The sequence below is a fragment of the Haliotis rubra genome, unplaced genomic scaffold (assembly GCF_003918875.1).
Source record: "Haliotis rubra isolate DU_JTF1 unplaced genomic scaffold, ASM391887v1 Scf493, whole genome shotgun sequence".
In the NCBI taxonomy this organism is placed as follows: Eukaryota; Metazoa; Mollusca; class Gastropoda; order Lepetellida; family Haliotidae; genus Haliotis; species Haliotis rubra.
This window is the reverse complement of record NW_025767183.1, coordinates 576,897-597,004: the sequence shown is the minus strand read 5'-3', so window position 1 is coordinate 597,004 and position 20,108 is coordinate 576,897. Positions and strand designations below refer to the sequence as shown.

Genomic DNA, 20,108 nt, shown 5'->3' with positions numbered 1-20,108 from the left:
AGGGCCTGTGACATGAGTAGAAGCAAACTCCTTACCTACCTTGGACAAAAATGTCTTCTTGTCGGTTTCAATTACATGTACCTTGTGTCAGCATAACATTAATTCATGAGTCTTTAATGTAACATCCATTCTCACTTCAAGTGTGCACCCATTAAGATCCGTGTCAGAATTGTTCTTCAGTAACTCATGCTTGTCGTAAGAGGCGACTAACGGGTTCGGGTGGTCAGGCTCGCTGACTGGGTTGACACATGTCATCGTATCCCAATTACGTAGATCGATGTTCATGCTGTTGATCACTGGATTGTCTGGTCCAGACGCAATTATTTACAGACCGCGGTATATAGCTGGAATACTGCTGATAGCAGCGTTAAAAAACCAACCAGCCCCTTCAAGTGTATTTGTAAAAGACAAGGATCAATAGGAAAAAATGTGTAAAAATATTTATTGAATTATGTTTCAATCCTTGGGTATAAAGTATAACAAAACACTGATTGACAATACTGTCAAGTAAACACTGACAAAATAAAATACAATTGATTTTGAAAACTATATATGATCACTGTAAGCTCCAGCTCCCATTTAGCTGAAAAATACAAAAACATCAGCTCTGACTTAACAATGTTTTATTTATGTGGAGACAGTTTCGAAGTAGCAAGGAAATGTAATTCGGAGATCATCACCTCAGAAATCAGACCAACCAACATCCGATGACGAATGTAGAATATCTAATATCTCCAGCAGTACAGAGGTATTTAATACAGCTTTGCATCAATATGCGGTAACAAAATACTATAATCAAATAAATTATCACTGTATTGCTACAATGGCAAGTTTTCATAACGAGTTATGCTTCACTTAATATCAAGACAAGCCTTGCAAGTATGTGCTTTCCTATCAGGGGTGGAAATAACCCATTGCCCGACGTCCGAGTCCAGTGTTTTCTTCTGTCGGGCAAGCAAATTTGTATATCACGCTGTACCGGTGTCCAGTTGACTTTCCAATGTTAATTATGTTGTTTATTTAAAAAATCAACAAGAAAACGACCGGTATAGAGGAAAAATTATCAGGGCAAGTGATTTTACATGTGCCACTGTGGCGGAGTACACTAGCAATTTAAAGTTATTTCCATCCCTGCATATTAAAACCTACAAAATGGAAAAATGTGGTTCTGTTATTCCATAATTCTCAACAAACTATGAAACACTTTTTCATTAAATTAAGAAGATATGTGAAAATGAGAAAAGATAAAGAATCAGTGCAATTTGCATGGATACAGATGAGGTGTCTATTTTCTTGTGTACATGGTCTAAAGTTACTGATTTGTACTGATGAGAATTTGATTCGATATAATCACAACAATAAATTAAACTGTATGTCCCCAACCAGATGTGCAACAAGTGATTTGACCAGAAAACAATCACATATTCCAATTAAGGATGGAAGGTGTTCCGAATCTTCAATACTTTTGATAGCTAAAGTGAAGGTCAGTTACCCACTTTGACCTTGACCCACTTAAAAATGGTTCATGACCTTGACTTTTGACCTCAACGCCCCATGTTATGAGTTTCCTTTGGTTGGTCAATTCTGTAGATAAACTCAGCCAATGAAAAGTAGGCTCTGTACTTGACCTCGTTGGGCGTGGTGTCATAGTGGTAGTGACCTCCCTGACCATGTGTGCTGAAGCAGTGGAAATGCTCTACCCGAAGGTCAAGGTCCTAGAAGATGAGAGATCGATGCCATGTTAGACCAGATGAAAGGCTCAATAATTCACAAAAATATTGAAATTTAAAACATGAAGACAATTACTGAAAGAAATTCTGTCAAATTCTGTAACAGCTTATTCTTGACACAAGTATTGACGTCAAACAGGCCACAGTGACACCAGTGTTTGACCTCAAACAGGACACCAGTGTTTGACCTCAAACAGGACACAAGAACACCAGTGTTTGACCTCAAACAGGCCACAGTGACACCAGTGTTTGACCTCAAACAGGACACAAGAACACCAGTGTTTGACCTCAAACAGGACACAGTGACACCAGTGTTTGACCTCAAACAGGCCACAGTGACACCAGTGTTTGACCTCAAACAGAACACAATGTCACACCAACTGATTTTCATGAGCTTGACATTTGAAAGTTCCATAACATGAGATTCACAACCTGCCAGTAACTTGCCAGTTTGTTTTTAAACGCTGGACTAAGCAATATTGCAGCTATAGGTCAGTGGTCTGTACATGACCAAACAGGCCACAGTGATCGACACAATAAGCATCGACATACACAGATGGGATACAATGACATCATTCAAGTCACTTAGCCTGACCAGTCATCTGTTTGAAGGGGATCTTAAACCCAACAGTTGCATGGCAGTAGAGGCAAGCAGATGATTTGTACAGAATACAAGAACATAGCTCTGAGGGCAATATGAATATACACACTGTGTAAGTGACACATTTATCATGTTCACAAGTAACATTTTACAAAATATCTGTGCTCCAATTAGACTGATCTACTGATTGCCATTAAACTTTCATGGCCTAAACCTAAACCTAACCCTGAACCCTAACCCCTGAACCCTGACTAACCCAGAGGCCTGAACAGGGTCAGTTAACTTGTGACAAGCAAGTAATGTCATCACACAAAAAGACAACATGGCAGCCATCCGCCCGCCAGCCATTTGTACAGGTTTCACATCACCGTGACAAACTTATCAGTTTAAGCATTCTCTGGCGATTGTATGATAAGTAAACTTACAGGGTCATGTGACACCAGCTCTCCCAGGCACACCAGGGGTGCGTCCATCTCGAAGAACTTCAGCCAGTTGTTGACGTCTGCTTCAGAAGTGAGGGGAGTCTTGGAGAAGTCGGGCTGGAAGTGGACATCAAGTCAACACAGACACACTAACAGACATGACAACCATTATGATCTTGGTGGAATCACTGCCATATTTTTAACAAAATTCAGGTAAGATAATTCAGATAATTACGTCTTTCAGTTATATAATTCAATGAATTTTATTATGATTTTTGTCAATTATTTTGAAAAAAAGGTTCTTTCAAACAGTGAATAAAATCATTTAATGAACTATATTAACGATTTTTTCAAAATTGTGTCAAAACATTTTGTCAAAAGGTCCTTGCTGGTACTCTAACTGCATTTTGACCTCATATAGGCATTACCACATATGAAAACTTGTCTTATACACAGCAATACACGGTACATATAACAGTGGATATGTACATGGACAGTACATGTGTGTACTATAGAGAATAATACCACACATCAGTGGCCGATCCAGAGGGGGGTTCAGGGGGTTCGAACCCCCCCTTTTGAAACACGACTAAAGACCACTTTGAAGTTAATGTTTTGCAACGGCGGAGCCAAAGTGGGGTTCAGGGGGTTCGAACACCCTGAAACACCCCCACCCCATCCCCACCCTCTGAAAATTTCTGGATCCGCCCATGTACATAGTCTCTTTCATACTATCATGACTTTTTGTGTTACATGTTGTAATTTATGGTCATGTGACCACCTCTCAGTCACGTATACACTGTTTGTCACATGTACATGTGACGAGTGAGTGAATAAGTTTTGTTTTACACCGCAATCAGCAATATTCCAGCTATATGGCAGCGGTCTGTAAATAAATCGAATCTGGACCAGACAATCCAGTGATCAACGTCATGAGCATCGATCTAAGCAGATGGGATACGATGACATGTGTCAACCAAGTCAGCAAGCCTGACCACCCGATCATGTTAGATGCCTTTTACCACAAGCATGGGTTACTGGGGATCAATTCTACCCCAGATCTTCACGGGTCCGTACATGTAACACCCTCGACAGGTAATACTGATTACCACTGACCATGATGTGCAGGTAGGCCTTCCCACTCTCTATCAGGAAGGTTCCACCCAGGGCTACAGGCTTGGTATTGTAGTGATTGGCCAGACTCGTCCTCAAGCTGGTCATGAAGTTGTCCGGACCAGTTCTCTTGCTTGCAACAACTTCAATTACCTGGGAAACATATGCTGATAATAAACCTGGCAGAACAGCAGAGCTGATCACACGACCACAACTGATTTCAAACTGCAACCTTAATTGTCCCTGGTTCAAACTTTCCTTCATGAATACAATAAAGTTCTACATGACAGAAAGAATACTACAACAAGCGTCATCACTTTCAGCTGTTGTAACAGTATAGCATAGATAGTTGTCAGCTATTATAACAGTATAGCATAGATAGTTGTCAGCTATTTGTATCAGCCAATCAGGAAACAATAGTCTGTTCATGGGCGGGGCCTAATGCTTTCAGTTTATGGAAAAATAATTGCTTCTGAGACAATCAGACACGATGCATTATGGGTTGTATACCCTGAAGATTATCGAGGAGGGAGAGAAAATACCTTTCCTGGTTTTCCTTCTGAGCACAGGAAGTTCCCCATGAGACAGAAGTCTGTGGAGTTTACTTTCTCCAGAACACAGGCATCATTCTGGAATGAAACAAACACAGAGAGTGAACAAGTGGACGAATTGTGGATCAGCATATTAGTCCAGTCTTAAAAAACTTACACTGGCTAGAGGTCGCAGAGAGAATCAAGTACAATCTAAGTACAAGATTCTGGTACTAGTGTTCAAGAAGCGGCCTAAGGACTGGCACCACCTTATCTACAACATTCTGGTACTAGTGTTCAAAGGCTGATGCAAGGACTGGCACCACCTTATCTACAAGATTCTGGTACTAGTGTTCAAGGACTAGCACCACCTTATCTACAACATTCTGGTACTAGTGTTCAAGGCGCTGACGCCAAGGACTGGCACCATCTTATCTACAACATTCTGGTACTAGTGTTCAAGGCTGGCGCAAGGACTGGCACCACCTTATCTACAAGATTCTGGTACTCAATCTTATCTACAAGATTCTGGTACTAGTGTTCAAAGCTGTTATCACAACATTCTGGTAATTGTGTTCTCAAGGCAAGGACTGGCACCACCTTATCTACAAGATTCTGGTACTAGTGTTCAAGGCTGACGCAAGGACTGGCACCACCCTATCTACAACATTCTGGTACTAGTGTTCAAGGCGGCATAGGACTGAAAACACACCACCCTATCTACAAGATTCTTGTACCACTAGTGTTCAAAGGCGGCTTCAATGCGCAAGGACTGGCACCACCTTATCTACAACATTCTGGTACTAGTGTTCAAGGCGGCTGACTGGCACCACCTTATCTACAAGATTCTGGTACTACTGGCACCACCACCTTATCTACAAGATTCTTGTACTAGTGTTCAAGGCGACGCAAGGACTGGCACCACCCTATATACAAGATCTCACTAATGAGTATGAGCCACCCAGAGCCCTGAGATCAGGAGGACAACATCTTCTCCAAGTTCCACCACCCAGCAAAACCCGCTTTGGCAACCGCAGCTTCTTCAGAGCAGCCCCTGTTCTCTGGAACAGCCTTCCACACGAGATCAGATCCACTACAGAACTGACTATATTTCAGTCAAAATTGAAAACCCACTTTTTCACTGAAACATATTGTTAACCATTTGCAGTTTTTGTGTAGGCTCCAAAAAGTGCTTCTGAGCAGTTACTAAACTGGATACTAGCGCTATAGAAATATCTAGTTATTATGAATGCTATTTTGAATCAGCATGTATGCATATGTATAACATATATATGTAAATAATCAGCTTGGTAAATATGTCTGTTGCATGTCTCTCATGTCATCTTAATGTGGAAGATTAGTATCCGTGGTTGGTTTGTTGGGTTTTCTTGTTTCACTTCTTCAATGCAATACGAAGCAATGTTCCAACTATAAGATAGTTTCCTGTAACTAATTATGTCTGGACCAGACAATCCTGTGATTGATATTGTAAACAACAATCCACGCCCGCTCCGATTAGCGTAACTGCAACATGGGTAGGAAAATGTGCTTATTTCTGTTGTCAGTAATATGCTAGCTAAAAGACAGCTGTCTTCACCAGCAATCCAGTGATTGATATTCTGAACAACAACCAATGACATGTCAAATGACATCACAGCGGTATTGTCTTGTTCTGTCAACCTAATGACGTCACGCTTCATAATGACAACAACAAAAATTCCACGACCTAACAATGTTGGGTCAACAGCCCATTGCGAGTTCTTGAAAGTAAACTTACAATTAAATTTGTTTTGATACTGTTTTCTCTTTTTTTAACACAAATTCCATGCATTTTAGATATAATAGGGGTAACACTGTTTTTCAGGGCATTATAATTTGCAGAAGCCCACGGCCTTCCAACAACTTACAATTTCCAACCTTCCAATTGAAGACCTAGGGCTTCTGCAAATTACAATGCCCCGAAAAACAGCATTACCCCTATAATTCTGACCCTCAATCTCCCTAGAGGCCAGTGACAGGGAGTTTACTGGAAGACTGTTCCAATGTACTACCTGTATCTTGGCGACCCGTGAAGATCCAGGGTAGAATGGGTCTTTAGCAACCCATGCTTGCCACAAAAGGCGACTATGCTTGTCGTAAGAGGTGACTTATGGGATCGGGTGGTCAGGCTCGCTGACTTGGCTGACATGTCATCGGTTCCCAATTGCGCAGATCGATGCTCATGCTGTTGATCACTGGATTGTCTGGTCCAGACTCGATTATTTACAGACCGCCACCATATAGCTGGAATATTGCTGTGTGCAGCGTAAAACTAAACTCACTCACTCACCTGTATCTTGGCAGTGTAGGTGTTGTTGATGACACTGCCACTATCAGTCTCCGGAACCTTCACATTGCCCACCAGCTGAAACACAAGGATCAAATACTCAACAATAGTAGCTGGAACCACGATCTGACAGACACCATTAGCTGTATGATTGACTGTGCAGCCACATTAACATAGCTGTCTATAAAGAAGTAAAAACTCAATGAGGTTGGATGAGTGAGTGAGTGGGTATAGTTTTATACCGCTTTTAGTAATATTCCAGCAACATGACGACAGGGGACACCAGAAATGGGAATCACACATTGAAATATTTGTACCCATGTGGGGAATCGAACCCTGGTCTTAGGCATGACAAGCGAACGCTTTAACCACTAGGCTACCCCATTGCCCCTGAGGTTGGATGAATTAGGCGAAAAGAACTTAGGTTTAACTCCACTTAAAGGATTATCATGTCCAAGATTATTGCATTTTTGTAGCTTAACATGCATGTGTCCCTGCAAATCTACTGCTTGTGAGTAATGCCAGTACCATAGCAGGGCACGATTTAGTGCTTTGTCACTTGCACTGGTGCAGCCAAATATTACAAAGTGCAACCTTGTTATTAGTCTAACTTGCACCAGGTGCAAGTCAATTTTTGGAGAGGATAAACTTCTGAATAAAACATCTAAATAATTACAATAAAAGCAGTGCAACTGGAATTCGGCTGGTGCAACTTGGTTTTTATCTTAAGTTGCACCTGGTGCAAGTAGGTTAACATCTCTTAAATCGAGCCCTGTATAGTGTCAGGTGGGTTGGGATAGCCTAGTGGTTATAGTGGTCGCTCATCACACCTAAGCCCGGGTTCAATTCCCAACATGAGTAAAATGAAAGAAGCAGGGGTGGAAATTACCCATTGCCCGACGCCCGAGTCCAGTGTTTTTTTCTGTCAGGCAAGCAAATTTGTATATCACACTGTACCGGTGTCCAGTTGATATTCCAATGTTAATTATGTTGTTTATTTACAAAATCAACAAGAAAACGGCCGTATAGTGGAAAAATTATCAGGGCAAGTGATTTTACATGTTCCACTGTACCGGAGTACACTAGCAGTTGTTTCCACCCCATTTCTGGTGCCCTGTGATATTGCTAGAACATGGCTAAAAGTGGTATAATAACTTTATTCACTCATTCTGTAGTGTGAGCTCACTGATATATCAATTTGCAGTTAGAATGGACACTACATACAGAAATAGTATAGTGACTTGAAGCTGACCAGTGATTTTTCTATCTATTTAATGCTGATCACCAGGGAAGGTAACAACAAGTAACATAACTTCATGTCTTTTAATGGTGGCGTGACCCCCAAATTTATGCTCTTGGGACAAATGCTTTATCTACTTGGAAGATCGAGAAAGGTTACTCAATGGATGATCAAGCCCATTTCAGGTGTCCTCTGCCATGATAAACCTGGAATATTGCTAAAAGTGGTATAAAACTAAACTCACTCACTCAATGGAAGAGTCCATGTCTTACCTCGCTGTTGCTCCCTACAACATGACATGGACCGGCCCCAGCTCCAACAATGAAGGCACCTGGCAAGTTGACCAGCTTGGATATCAGGGGGAAGTTAAACACCTGCAATAGAAAGGGAACATCATGCAGGTACATCACGCTGTCGGTCTAAGTAAACTTAGCCTCAGTATTATTCGTTACACTGCTATATACTGAGTCTAACAAAACCTTGTGGGAGGTCGCGTCAGGTAACCTTTGAGTGACCTATGACCGTCCAATCAAACGCGAGACGACAGAACGGATTTAAACAATCAGACAACGGCTACTATTTAGGGTTCGGCGGGACTTACAAAATGGATTTACTCTTCCCCGGTCGCCAACACTGATCTCACAACAAATGAAAACCTGCATAAAACACAGATATATGACCTGCAGAATATATGCTTTTGGGTTTCTGTTGACATGGTTATCATAAGCTAATATTTCCCGAAACCTGACATCCTTGAATACTGACAAAATGCTATTTTCAGTGACTGTTTACTTACTGTTGTGGCGTGCTCCATGTGCATCACTCGGAAGCGATCGTACGGAAATAACATTCGGAAACGTTTGAGTACAACACTTTTTCGAGGTAAAAGTTCAAAAGGTATGTGCGAATGTCAACTTTCGCGATTTGGTAAGCTGTGTTCTGATTGGTCAATTGAAAAGGTTACCTGATGCGACCTTCCACAAGGTTTTGTTAGACTCAGTATAGCAGTGTAACGAATAATACTGAGGCTAAGTTTACTTAGACTGATCACGCTGTCACCAGTTAAGATCCAGGTTAGATTAACTTAGAATCGATGTAGCTTGTCATGAGAGGCGACTAACAGAATTGGGTGGTCAGACTCCCTGACGTGGATGACAAGTGTCATCATATCATACATACCTCCATGCTCATGACAATCACTGGATTGTTTGGTCCAGTCTTAAGTATTTACAGGACACCATCATGAAGCTTGAATATCGTTAAGCATGGAATGGAAAACAAACGAAACATCACTCCAACAAAACACACACTCATTTGACATGCTCAATCATGATGCCACCATGACGATCTGAATGTTATCAAGGCCTGCAATTACTCATATGTTAGCGGATAGCAAAGTTACAATTTTACATGCACATTTAAAATGGTTCCTAGGTGACATCTTAAAATATTTTGTGATAGTGTATATATGACAGGGGCAGTGGGGTAGCCAAGTGGTTAAAGTGTTGGCTCGTCATGCCGAAGACCCGGGTTCGAATCCCCACATGGGTACAATGTGTGAAGCTCATTTCTGGTGTCCCTCGCCGTGATGTTGCTGGAATATTGCTAAAAGCGGCGTAAAACCAAACTCAGTCAGTCAGTCAGTATATATAACATACAACCTATGATAAATGTTGTAGAGCAAGAGGAATGTGGACAAACATGAAAAAACATTTTTACTCAAACATGCTTAATACAAGGAATAATTATTGATGAAATGAACCTGAGACTTCAGAAAGTAAAGTCCCATCCAGGATTCGAACCCACACCCTCCAAGTCAGGTACCAAATAGCCAGCACAGCAAGTCAGCCGTCTAACCCACTCAGCCACCACCACTTCCACAAAAAATGGAAATGAAGATCACATACTATGTGTACCTCTAGTGTAATTTGGTATAGCCGAAACCTATGAATACACAATGTCATCTAGGTCAGGTGAGGTGAAATTGGGTTTAACGTCGTACTTGAGAACATTTCGCTCATATGACGACGTGCATGCGTGTGTATGTGTATGTGTATGTGCGGCTGCATGTACTAGCCCAGACTTAAGCTGGTTTTATAGTGCTAGCTCACTGAGATACATTGCCGCAGTGAAGCATGAATACCCCACTCAGACACAGTTTACTGACTCCGAGCAGACCAGTCCTTGTTGTACCCATTAATGCCGAGCGCCAGGCAGGGACCAACAAGTACCATATTTTAACGTCTTTTGGTATGACGCGGTCGGGGATCGAACCCGCGACCTTCCACTCTCTGGGCGGGCGGACGCTCTAAATGCCATCTAGAAAGTGTGGGTTTGAATCCCAGATGGTAATCTGTACTTTACTGAGAAAGTTCCCAATATAACATATGTTACAGATGATAATAAGGCCAGACCAATTTTTTTCTCTTGTTTCACAGATCCGCCGGTCGTATTTTTTCAAGAATAAGAAAAAACAAAACACGCAAATTATTTTTCCCCGCTCAAAAACTAAATTTCTAATCTTTTTATTTGGCCAAAAATGTAAAAGTACAAGAATTATTTTTTTAGATTGTATTTTGCCCCATATACACTTAATAAATTCCCAAAAGTAAAATACTTTTAGTATTTAGAAGGAATATTACTTTGACTGGTGATTATATTTTTATTTTTTCCCCTCCTGCCCTTAGGTTTTCTGATGACAAATGTCCGTAAAACAAGAAATAAAATTGGTCTGGCCTAAATGACATTACAAATGCGAATATTCTTGATTACAACCACTTCCAATCAAGTTCATTAAAAAATGACATTCACCAGGTATGAAGAAGGAATAAAATAATGTTCTCCATGTTGACACACTAAATTAAAAAGGCTCTCCCCTTTGCAAGTACACTCTTGAACACTTGATAGAATTACAAAATAACACTTCTATCTCGTATTATCCACCAGACCGCCTCCGTGGTGTAGTGGTAAGAGCGTCCGCCAAGAGAACGGAAGGTCGCGGGTTCGATCCCCGACCGTGTCATACAAAAAGACGTTAAAATATGGTACTTGTTGGTCCCTGCCTGGCGCTCGGCATTAATGGGTACAACAAGGACTGGTCTGCTCGGAGTCAGTAAACTGTGTCTGAGTGGGGTATTCATGCTTCACTACGGCATGGTATCAGTCTGGCTAGTACAAGCCAGCTTCAGCAGAAAGCCGCTATTACTAGCATACACACGCATGCACGTCGTCATATGAGCGAAATATTCTCAAGTACGACGTTAATCCCCATTTCACCTCACCTCACCTATTATCCACCAACCTTGTCCCTCTGAGCTAGAGGCAGGAGATAGGGGGTTCCCCCAACATCGGCCAGTCTCGGACTCCCACATATACCTTGTAAACAGACAACAATTACATCATCTAGCAGTGCTTCATCTAAACGGGTAATTGAAATAATTTTGGGGAAAATATGTATATTTTGCAAGTTTTGATTGATTTTATTCATGTGTTTATATGCTGCCAAATAAACTGAAGTTTAACATTGATGATACTGTGACCATGGTGACTATGGAAAATTGGTAATTCATGTACTTTTGACAGGTTGAAAATATTAACCTGACATAATTTCAATTGGTACCATTTCATTCCATAAAAATGTGTCATAGTTTTGAACACTGAGTTTTATTTATAGAATTACAAAATAAATTTCAAGACCATTGGATGAGAGTGACTTATAATTATTTTTAAAAATGTGAGTCGAGTGAGAAAATAATTAATCAAATGGTGGCACCTTTGGATGACGGGGCTATTTACGTCACTCTAAAATGCTCTGAATCATGACATTGAATCCTGACAGAAAAGAATAGTCCCTGTACCTTTGGCTGACAATAGGAAGGGTTCCTGAGTCAGGTCCGGACACTCCACCACATTCACTGTGACATTCTCAAAGTTCTTAGCGAGTCCTTCTTGCAATACTGAAAATATCACAATCATAGGAATTACTCTACATATCATGAAGCACATGTATATTTTGGCCTATCATCTAAAACAGGTTTCCACTGGAGACATTACCAGGATGAGATCAAGCCTTATTACACATGTGTTTTGAATACTGTCGAGCACCGTTGTCTTGATATTCAAGGGACCAAGAAAAAATATCGAGTTATCTGAACTTCGAGACATCCGACCAGGGCCTCGTTTCACAAAGCTCTCGTAAGCCTAAGATCTTGTGACTTTTCTCGTAGCATTCGAATCTCCTATACTGTAACATAGGAGGTACGAATGCTACGAGAAAAGTTACGAGATCTTAGGCTTTGAGAAACGAGGCCCAGGGCATATCATCACATATCACTATGAAAGAAAACAAAAAGTTTCGAAACTATAATCCGTTATCAGTTGTGTTTAGACGTAACTGTGGGTACTTCCTAATTAATTCCTTCTTAATTAATCCTAACAAAATAACAAACAAGCATCACCTTCAACTCAATAAGCCCTAATTAGTTTACTCTACTGCATCCCTTTGATTCATGCTGCACAATGTGTAAACGTGGGGAAACAACCTCAGTTCAGAGGGATACCAGGGCGGTGGGGTAGCCTAGTGATTAAAGCGTTCACTTGTCACACAGAAGACCCGGGTTCGATTCCCCACATGGGTACAATGTGTGAAGCCCATTTCTGGTGTCCCCCGCAGTGATATTGCTGGAATATTGCTAAAAGCGGCGTAAAACAGTACTCACTCACTCAGAGGGATATTGCTAAAAGCGGCGTAAAACAGTACTCACTCACTCAGAGGGATATTTGTCCATGAAAGGTTGGTGAATATAGAGTTTCTTTGCAAATATCGAGTTAAATGGGTAATTTTGCTTGTTGGGACCATGAAATTATATCGAGATATCCGAAATATCTAGGTATCCGTATCGAGTTAAAAAAGCTTGAATAATGATAAATTATGAAGGATTTTGCCGGTACCGAGATGTTATATCGAGACAACCAAGATATCAGAGTTCGACACAACGGTGCTCGACTGTATTTTCATAACAGAGATGGCAACAGGAAATTCAAATTTCAGCTGAAATGTTAATGTGGTTTTATCGACTCTGGGATTTAGAAACATTTGAAATAAAATCCGTGAAAATCCGAGGATCAGTGGAAATTGCCATCAGTGTTATAAGATAATTTTGGTTATTTGAAACAGGTATTGTGTAACCAGATGAAAGGTATCTAATCAGTGTTGTGTAACCAAACTAGGTTATACAAAGATAGGAACGTCATGATGCCGAACTTTCTGTTGCCACCTTGATATTTTAAAGGGCAAGTTTACACGAAAATTAACCTTTTTGTCTTGCACTTTTTCATAATAAAAAGTGTTTGGCAAGTTGTTTTATTGCCAAAACAGTACATATATCAGAAGTAACTAATTTATTTTTTGCGCTATATCCATTCAAATTTTCCACATTAACCGAGAGTTCTATGACCACAATAAACACACCATGGCTTATGTCCCTTGGAAATGACGTCATTGGTGCCAGACTGATAAACGAATGACGTTGTTAGAACCATTTCACGTGGTGCAGGTATAAGTGTGGTTCTAGTGTCTCGATGCGCAGGCTACTGTTTTAATCCAGCTGTTGCCTGGCCATCAGCTGGCTATGTGGTCAGTTCCATGCTGTGATGACGTTGCAGTTTGAAAAAACGTATACACTGTACAAACAATGTTACCACGTAACCAAATTGTACAGCATTCAACCTGAGTCGGTCGTCTTTCAACAGTATCGTTTTTCACAAAAACTAAAACGTTATGCACTATATCTAGCTTGCCATCGGTGAATGTGTCGGCATTCTACTTTTGTTACATAAATTCCTACATAAATCGTAAATATATGTCCCACATCTTCCTCTCTTCCCACCTATCAATACCATATCCAAATACATCACGAAGAAAAATGCAGTTGGCAGGTTTTAATTCTGTTTGAAATTCGGTTTTCTATGACATCATCCGCTCATTGTAAGGCAGATATACTGAAAATTAAATCTGGCCAGTTTTGACACATTACGAAATACACACAGTTAACGTCCAAGTGAATTTTCAGCCACATTGCAGAGTGTTTATAAAATCACGTCACACGTACTCTTACACAAATCCCTGAATTCCTTATACAGTTCAAAATAAAATGACAAATTGTCTTTGTCACTTATAACAAGTGTTTCAATGAAATCTAACGAATGATATCAGATGCCGCGCTGGGAAAGGACCACTTGTTTGAAATGTAAACAAAGTCGTGTATCTGTTCGCCTGCTTTTGTTGCATACACTTGCTCATTAGTTTTAGACCATGCATGGGAAAGGTATTGTAGCAAGCGATAGTTAAATAAAATAGGTGTATTCCAATGATTTCCGAGATTCATCACAACATATTATAGTTTCTGAAAGCGTGACGCCATGACTGATGAAAAACTCATGCACACCGACGACGGAAGTACTCCTCATTTCTGACTATTTCCCTTGGTCACAATGAAAACAAAAAGAAAATATGAACCAGCAGATTGTCAGAATGTTTCAGACTACTTACATGTCACATTTATGTATACACGCTGCTTGAAACAACAAAATTTTCCGTCGAAAAATCCGGCGTACTCGTGTCAGTGGACACGCCATTTTGAGAATGTCGCTTCCCGATGGTGATGTCACACGTACGTCAACATTGTTACACATATTTGCTATGTTCATTGACGTGAGGTTATGAATGAAAATACCGTACACACGATCAGTCTGTCCTGCTGCTTACATTTTCAGTTCTTATGCTTCTTTCGTATCTTCACAAACTTTTCTCACGTAATTAATTTCAGTATTATTATCTTTTGGTTTGGGACTAGACAGGAGACCAGTCTAAAATTAAGTGGCACCAATTACGTCATAATCAAACGGCGGCAACCCTAGCCTGTTTAGCTCGACAAACAAGGACCGCATGATGGCATAACATTTCAGCAATTATTTTGAGGGTTATACTTTCATTGTAAGAAAAATTTCAAACATTGATATTAAATAATTAAAATATTTCATTTTGTTGCATATAAGAATAAATGTGATTTTATCGTGTACACTTCCCCTTTAAATTAACATTAAGACTCCATTCAAGCAGTTTTTGACAAAAAATGTCAACCAAACAAAACATTAAAAAAATGAACAATATAAGTGGTGTGGCAACATGTGTGGCTACGCGCCAGCACGTGCTTTTTATGATCTCTATACACGTGGTCTAATTGTTGACAACACACTCAGTTCCTCTGTGTTTGTGTGAGATCTATGGCTGTGTTTCTGTGTTTCTTTCGGACTTCTACTGGATTTATGTTCTTATTTTGTTTCGAGGTGTTTCTCTCTTTTTTTTTATTTATTCTGGACACACTAATGTGAGTATAGTTTATATGTATATATATCCCTTTCAGTTATTATACATCATCCATGGGTACCCGAAATATGAGTGCAAACCGTCAGGGTCTCATTTTAGTTTTAGTTTTATTATTTTACACCATACATTCTTCACAGCTCTTTTCGCTTTGGTCTAAGTATAGTCATGGCGCTTCTGTGTCATGAACTGTTCACATGATTTGTACATCATATGCTTATATTGTATTGTAACCTGAATGTACTTTGTTGAGTTTTCGGGAATAGACTGTAAAACATCTTTAAAAACAATAAAATTATTTTTTAAAAAGTTTGTGGATAATTAAAACTAAATTTCGGTGTCCTTTAAATAAGTATTATTTTTCAAATGAATATTTTTAATGGTTTATTTTCATCTATAAAATAGTTGTGGCAGAGTTATCCCCCTTTCATTTTATTACACGCAGCATAGTCTGCTTGATTTGTCATCATGGATGCTGAATATTTTGCGAGTGAATAAATCAAAACGCTTGAAAATATTGAGTTGGAATATTTCCATATTCAACACCCACTCCTTTCTAATCTCTATATATCTCAGGAAATATTTGTACAATGGATGTGTTGATCACTATGACCACATCAGTTACCATGACATCACAATAAAATGACATCACTCATCTCTCAAGATCTGACACTGAAAATGACTAGCTCTACTTTCCACCCGCAAGGCACTAACTAAATGTTTTTGAAGTGGTCCTTTAGAGACCGTTCATAATGTGTGTGTGTGTGTGTGTGTGTGTGTGTGCGTGCGAGGCTGTGTGTGCACAAGTGCGTTAGGGAGGTCATAAATTTTGTACACATGTACTAGGGGCATCATCAATTTTGTACACATTATTAAATAATAATGCTTAAAAAATATGGGAAGGGAGGGGGGGGCATTGATTTTGTACATGACATGCAGGGGGGTCACTTACTTTGTACATACATTTTTTTTGGGGGGGGGTCACTTACATTGTACATGCTTCTCCATAAAAATCATCATCACCTCCTCCTAGCCATAAATTATGAACGTCCCTTAGATGATGAATAGAATTTCAACCATATGTCTTCTGATATCTAACAAAGCAATACTTATAATAAATGTTTTAGGGTCTTCCAGACTATTTAGCTTTTAGCAACTTATTTCAATATATTAGCAAGTAAAAGACATGAGTGTGTGATTCTTTTCATGTATCACAAGTTCAGATTAACCAAGGATTGTAGTAAGTGAAGTAGACAGCATAGGACATCTTAGCTTGTCAAACAAGAGCAGCAGTTTACAGTCTCACAATCCTTGAACCACATTATTTTCAATTCCACCCGTCCCTTCCTGTGATGCAAAACCTCTCAATGAAGTGCCGATGTGACGTTAAATAGCAACTCTCTCACTCTCAATGAAGCAAGTCTAGATTTTACTCTGAATTTTCCATCATTAATTAGGTTTAGATTTTTTCAAGCTCTTTAGCCAAGATAGTGTAAGTTAATGTTAATGAATGGCACTTACGACTATCTTAGCGCTAAGAGAGGTTCGAAAATCTAGGCCCAGGGCTCCTGCAGTTATTTGTTTCAATCACAATTGTATAATTCCAGAGACCAAGTGTTAGTCTACAGGATTTAAGTTCAATTAACATATTAAAATATTGTGTAAACACACATATATTCCTTATATGATGCCAAAAAATGCAAAATGAATCCTCACACACAAACCATGATTTAAGGTTTGAGAAAATCTTTTGAGCATATATACTAATGTTTTCATTTACTTTGGATACTGATGTTTCTCAGGTATTCAATATTGTCTTACTCCCTTGGGTAGTTTATTAAGTATTTTTGAACAAATGAAGTTCTATAAAACATAACTGAACTTCTTTGAGTGGCATTTTAGAAGTTCAAAGTCAGACAGAACAAGTATATATATATGGATGACAACTTCTTTAATTCTAGAGCACGACCTGTATCGAAATGTCATGCTCTAGAATTAAAGAAGTTTTCATCCATATATACTTGTTCTATCTATAATGGAGTAAAACTGCATCAAGTACCTTCTAGTTTGAATGCATGTCTCCCTGTGTGACCTATCACAAAAGCTCATGACAGGTAAACGTACGTGTTGAAGTAATAATATATCAGACATAGCAGTCTCTGCATTATTCACTGCAAGTGAATTCCTGTATATACGATCCCTGCATTCAAATCAGTAAATAAGTATCTGGACTGACACACAGGTACGCATGCTGGCGAGGCTATACGTTGGTTATTTTGTATGAAATAACAATTTTCATCTAGAAATTTGCACACGACCAGACGGAGTATTCCATGTGGAAGTGGGTTATACACACTGATAAGCATGACATGATAATTCTCGGTGACCTTACTCTCAACACGGGGACAGCTAGGAGGGCGGTTTATCAGGCAAAGCTTGTTGCTGGCTGAAGCATTCGCTTGTCCCTTCGATTCTTAGGGCTAGTTGGGTTAGGGTAGGTTACCCCCTCCTCCAACTCTGTCCTTAGCCCTTTGGACCCAGGTTTCCTATGTAACACCTCTTTACGATCTCTAGGGTTATACGTGCTGGGTAGATACCCGTTCAGTCGAATGCAATCACTTGTGGAAGTTGTGAATCGAACACCGACAGTGACATGAATGTGCAGATGTAAACATAATAGATCTACCTTTGGCTGCCTCTGCCATAGGGGGCACGTGCATGGGGGCCTTGACAACGGGAGCCGACATAGCTGTGGAGATGACTAGGAGAAATAAAGTCGAGCACACTGTGAAATGTCCCACTTCTACAGTACATCTGTTCAGCTCCCAACCTCGTGCCGTGCGAAGATTCAGAGCCGCGTATAAACATCAGAAAACAAAGGGAAATAACTCTCATACCTAGCCGTTATTCAACGAAGCGGTACTATAATATGAAATGGCTACACAGTTGGTACTTCTGTATGGAATTGAATTAGTATCGAACCCAAAATTGAAGAATTTTTTTAACCTTCTGTCTTAAGCAGGCGGGATGTAACTATCACAGGGGCTTGTAACGCTAAAAACTGCCATCAAGTCATATATTGTCACTGACGGGGTCTTAGTACTATATAAAAGGATCCTTTTAAATGGTACTAAGCCCCGTCAGTGACAGTATATGCCTTGATGGCAGTTTTTAGTGTTACAAGCCCCTGTGATAACTATTTAAGGGCCGTTCACAATTTATGGCTAGCGGGGGTGGGGGTGTCATCAGTTTTATGCACATGTAGCCATAAATTATGAACGATCCCTTAATACGGGTCAATATGTATGCCGTTAATAAACGACTTGTGTATGTAAATTGGCCTCGTCGCTCTATGGTTGAAATGATGCCGATGCGACGGAAAATCTTCACTCACTAACATGTCGTGTTAATCAGTCATGAACACGTATTCTTTAGTTTGTTTGTTGTTTAAGGTGCACTCAACACTATACCAGCTATATATGACAGGTGCTGTAATAATCGAGTTAAGTCAGACAAGCCAGTGATCGATATTATGAGCATCGATATTTACGCTAGTCGCTATCAACTGAATCGGCGAAAATGGTTGCCTCGTGAGTGAGTGAGTGAGTTTGGTCTTACCCCGCTTTTAGCAATATTCCAACAATATCACGACGGGGCACACCGGAAATGGGCTTCACACATTGTACCCATATGGGGAATCGAACCCGAGTCGTCGGTGTGACGAGCGAACGCTTTATCCACGATTCTACCCCACCGCCCCTTGTCTCGTAAAACCTGTATATATTGCTGGTGATTTATTCGGATACTTATTAATCCGGGAAACGTTATCCGGATTAATAAGGTTCAACAGAAGATATCTATGTCCACTCGCGTTGAGACTGAAGAGGGTTTCGCCTGACGGGTGGGAGCGTCAACTTCCTCGACGGACTTAACTGTCAGTGAAGTATGTAATGGCCCTGTGCCGTCCTTGATTGAGGTCAGCGTGACCCAGATGCCTTGGCCCACTGGCAGATGGTCATTGTTCTCACGCGGTGTCTATTTTGGTTTTGGTTACAAAGTCAAATAATGTCACTATTATAGAAAACTTAGTTAGGTCATTCTCTTGACGTAACTCTCCATTCCGAAGTGGATCGAATATTCTTGGGTTGTGAAAGAGCTAGTTTGTAAAAAAATGTACTTTAGTTTATTTCACTTGGACAAGAAAGGGAAAAACTGCATTCGTGGATGCAATCATCTTTGAGTATTAGTATTATGACCATATGAGCACAGATTCTGAATTTTGTTTCCACGGCCAGTCCAGACTGGTACACGGGATATGCTGCGCTGGCGCTAGATTGACCAAGGCAGGGACTACACAATGGCGGCCTTCACTACTGGGAGACACGCCATATACTTGCTATACAAATATGCGAGACCTAGTGGTTAGACTTACTAGTAGTACTTCTCGTTTTCATCGATACTATTGCAAAGCATACGACGTCACCAGAATAACGCCCACCGTTACTTTTAGAGAAGGAAAATTTTATTTAGGTTAGTTGGTTGGTTTGTTGTTTAACGCCGCACTCAGCAATATTCCAGCTATATGTCTGTAAATAATGGAGTCTGGGCCAGATCAGTGACCAACATCACGAGATCGACGCAATTGGGAACCGATGACATGTGTCAACCAAGTCAGCGAGCCTGACCACCCGATCCCGTCAGTCGCCTCTTACGACAAGCAAGAGGCTACTAACGCGATCTGGTACGGTAGCCAGGCATGCTG

General features: G+C 40.2%; 1 protein-coding gene across 1 annotated transcript; it reads right to left on the bottom strand.

Annotated features, from left to right (window-relative positions):
- Window positions 1-425: 425 nt before the first annotated feature.
- On the bottom strand, window positions 426-18,209 carry LOC124291513 (ester hydrolase C11orf54-like). Its single transcript, XM_046728513.1, has 9 exons — window positions 18,033-18,209; window positions 11,820-11,918; window positions 11,264-11,337; window positions 8,235-8,336; window positions 6,726-6,800; window positions 4,409-4,495; window positions 3,870-4,019; window positions 2,757-2,870; window positions 426-1,715 (listed from the first exon to the last, which is right to left on the bottom strand). Exons 1-9 carry the CDS (start codon window positions 18,091-18,093, stop codon window positions 1,545-1,547), a joined length of 933 nt encoding a protein of 310 aa, XP_046584469.1. The 5' UTR covers window positions 18,094-18,209; the 3' UTR covers window positions 426-1,544.
- Window positions 18,210-20,108: the final 1,899 nt, after the last annotated feature.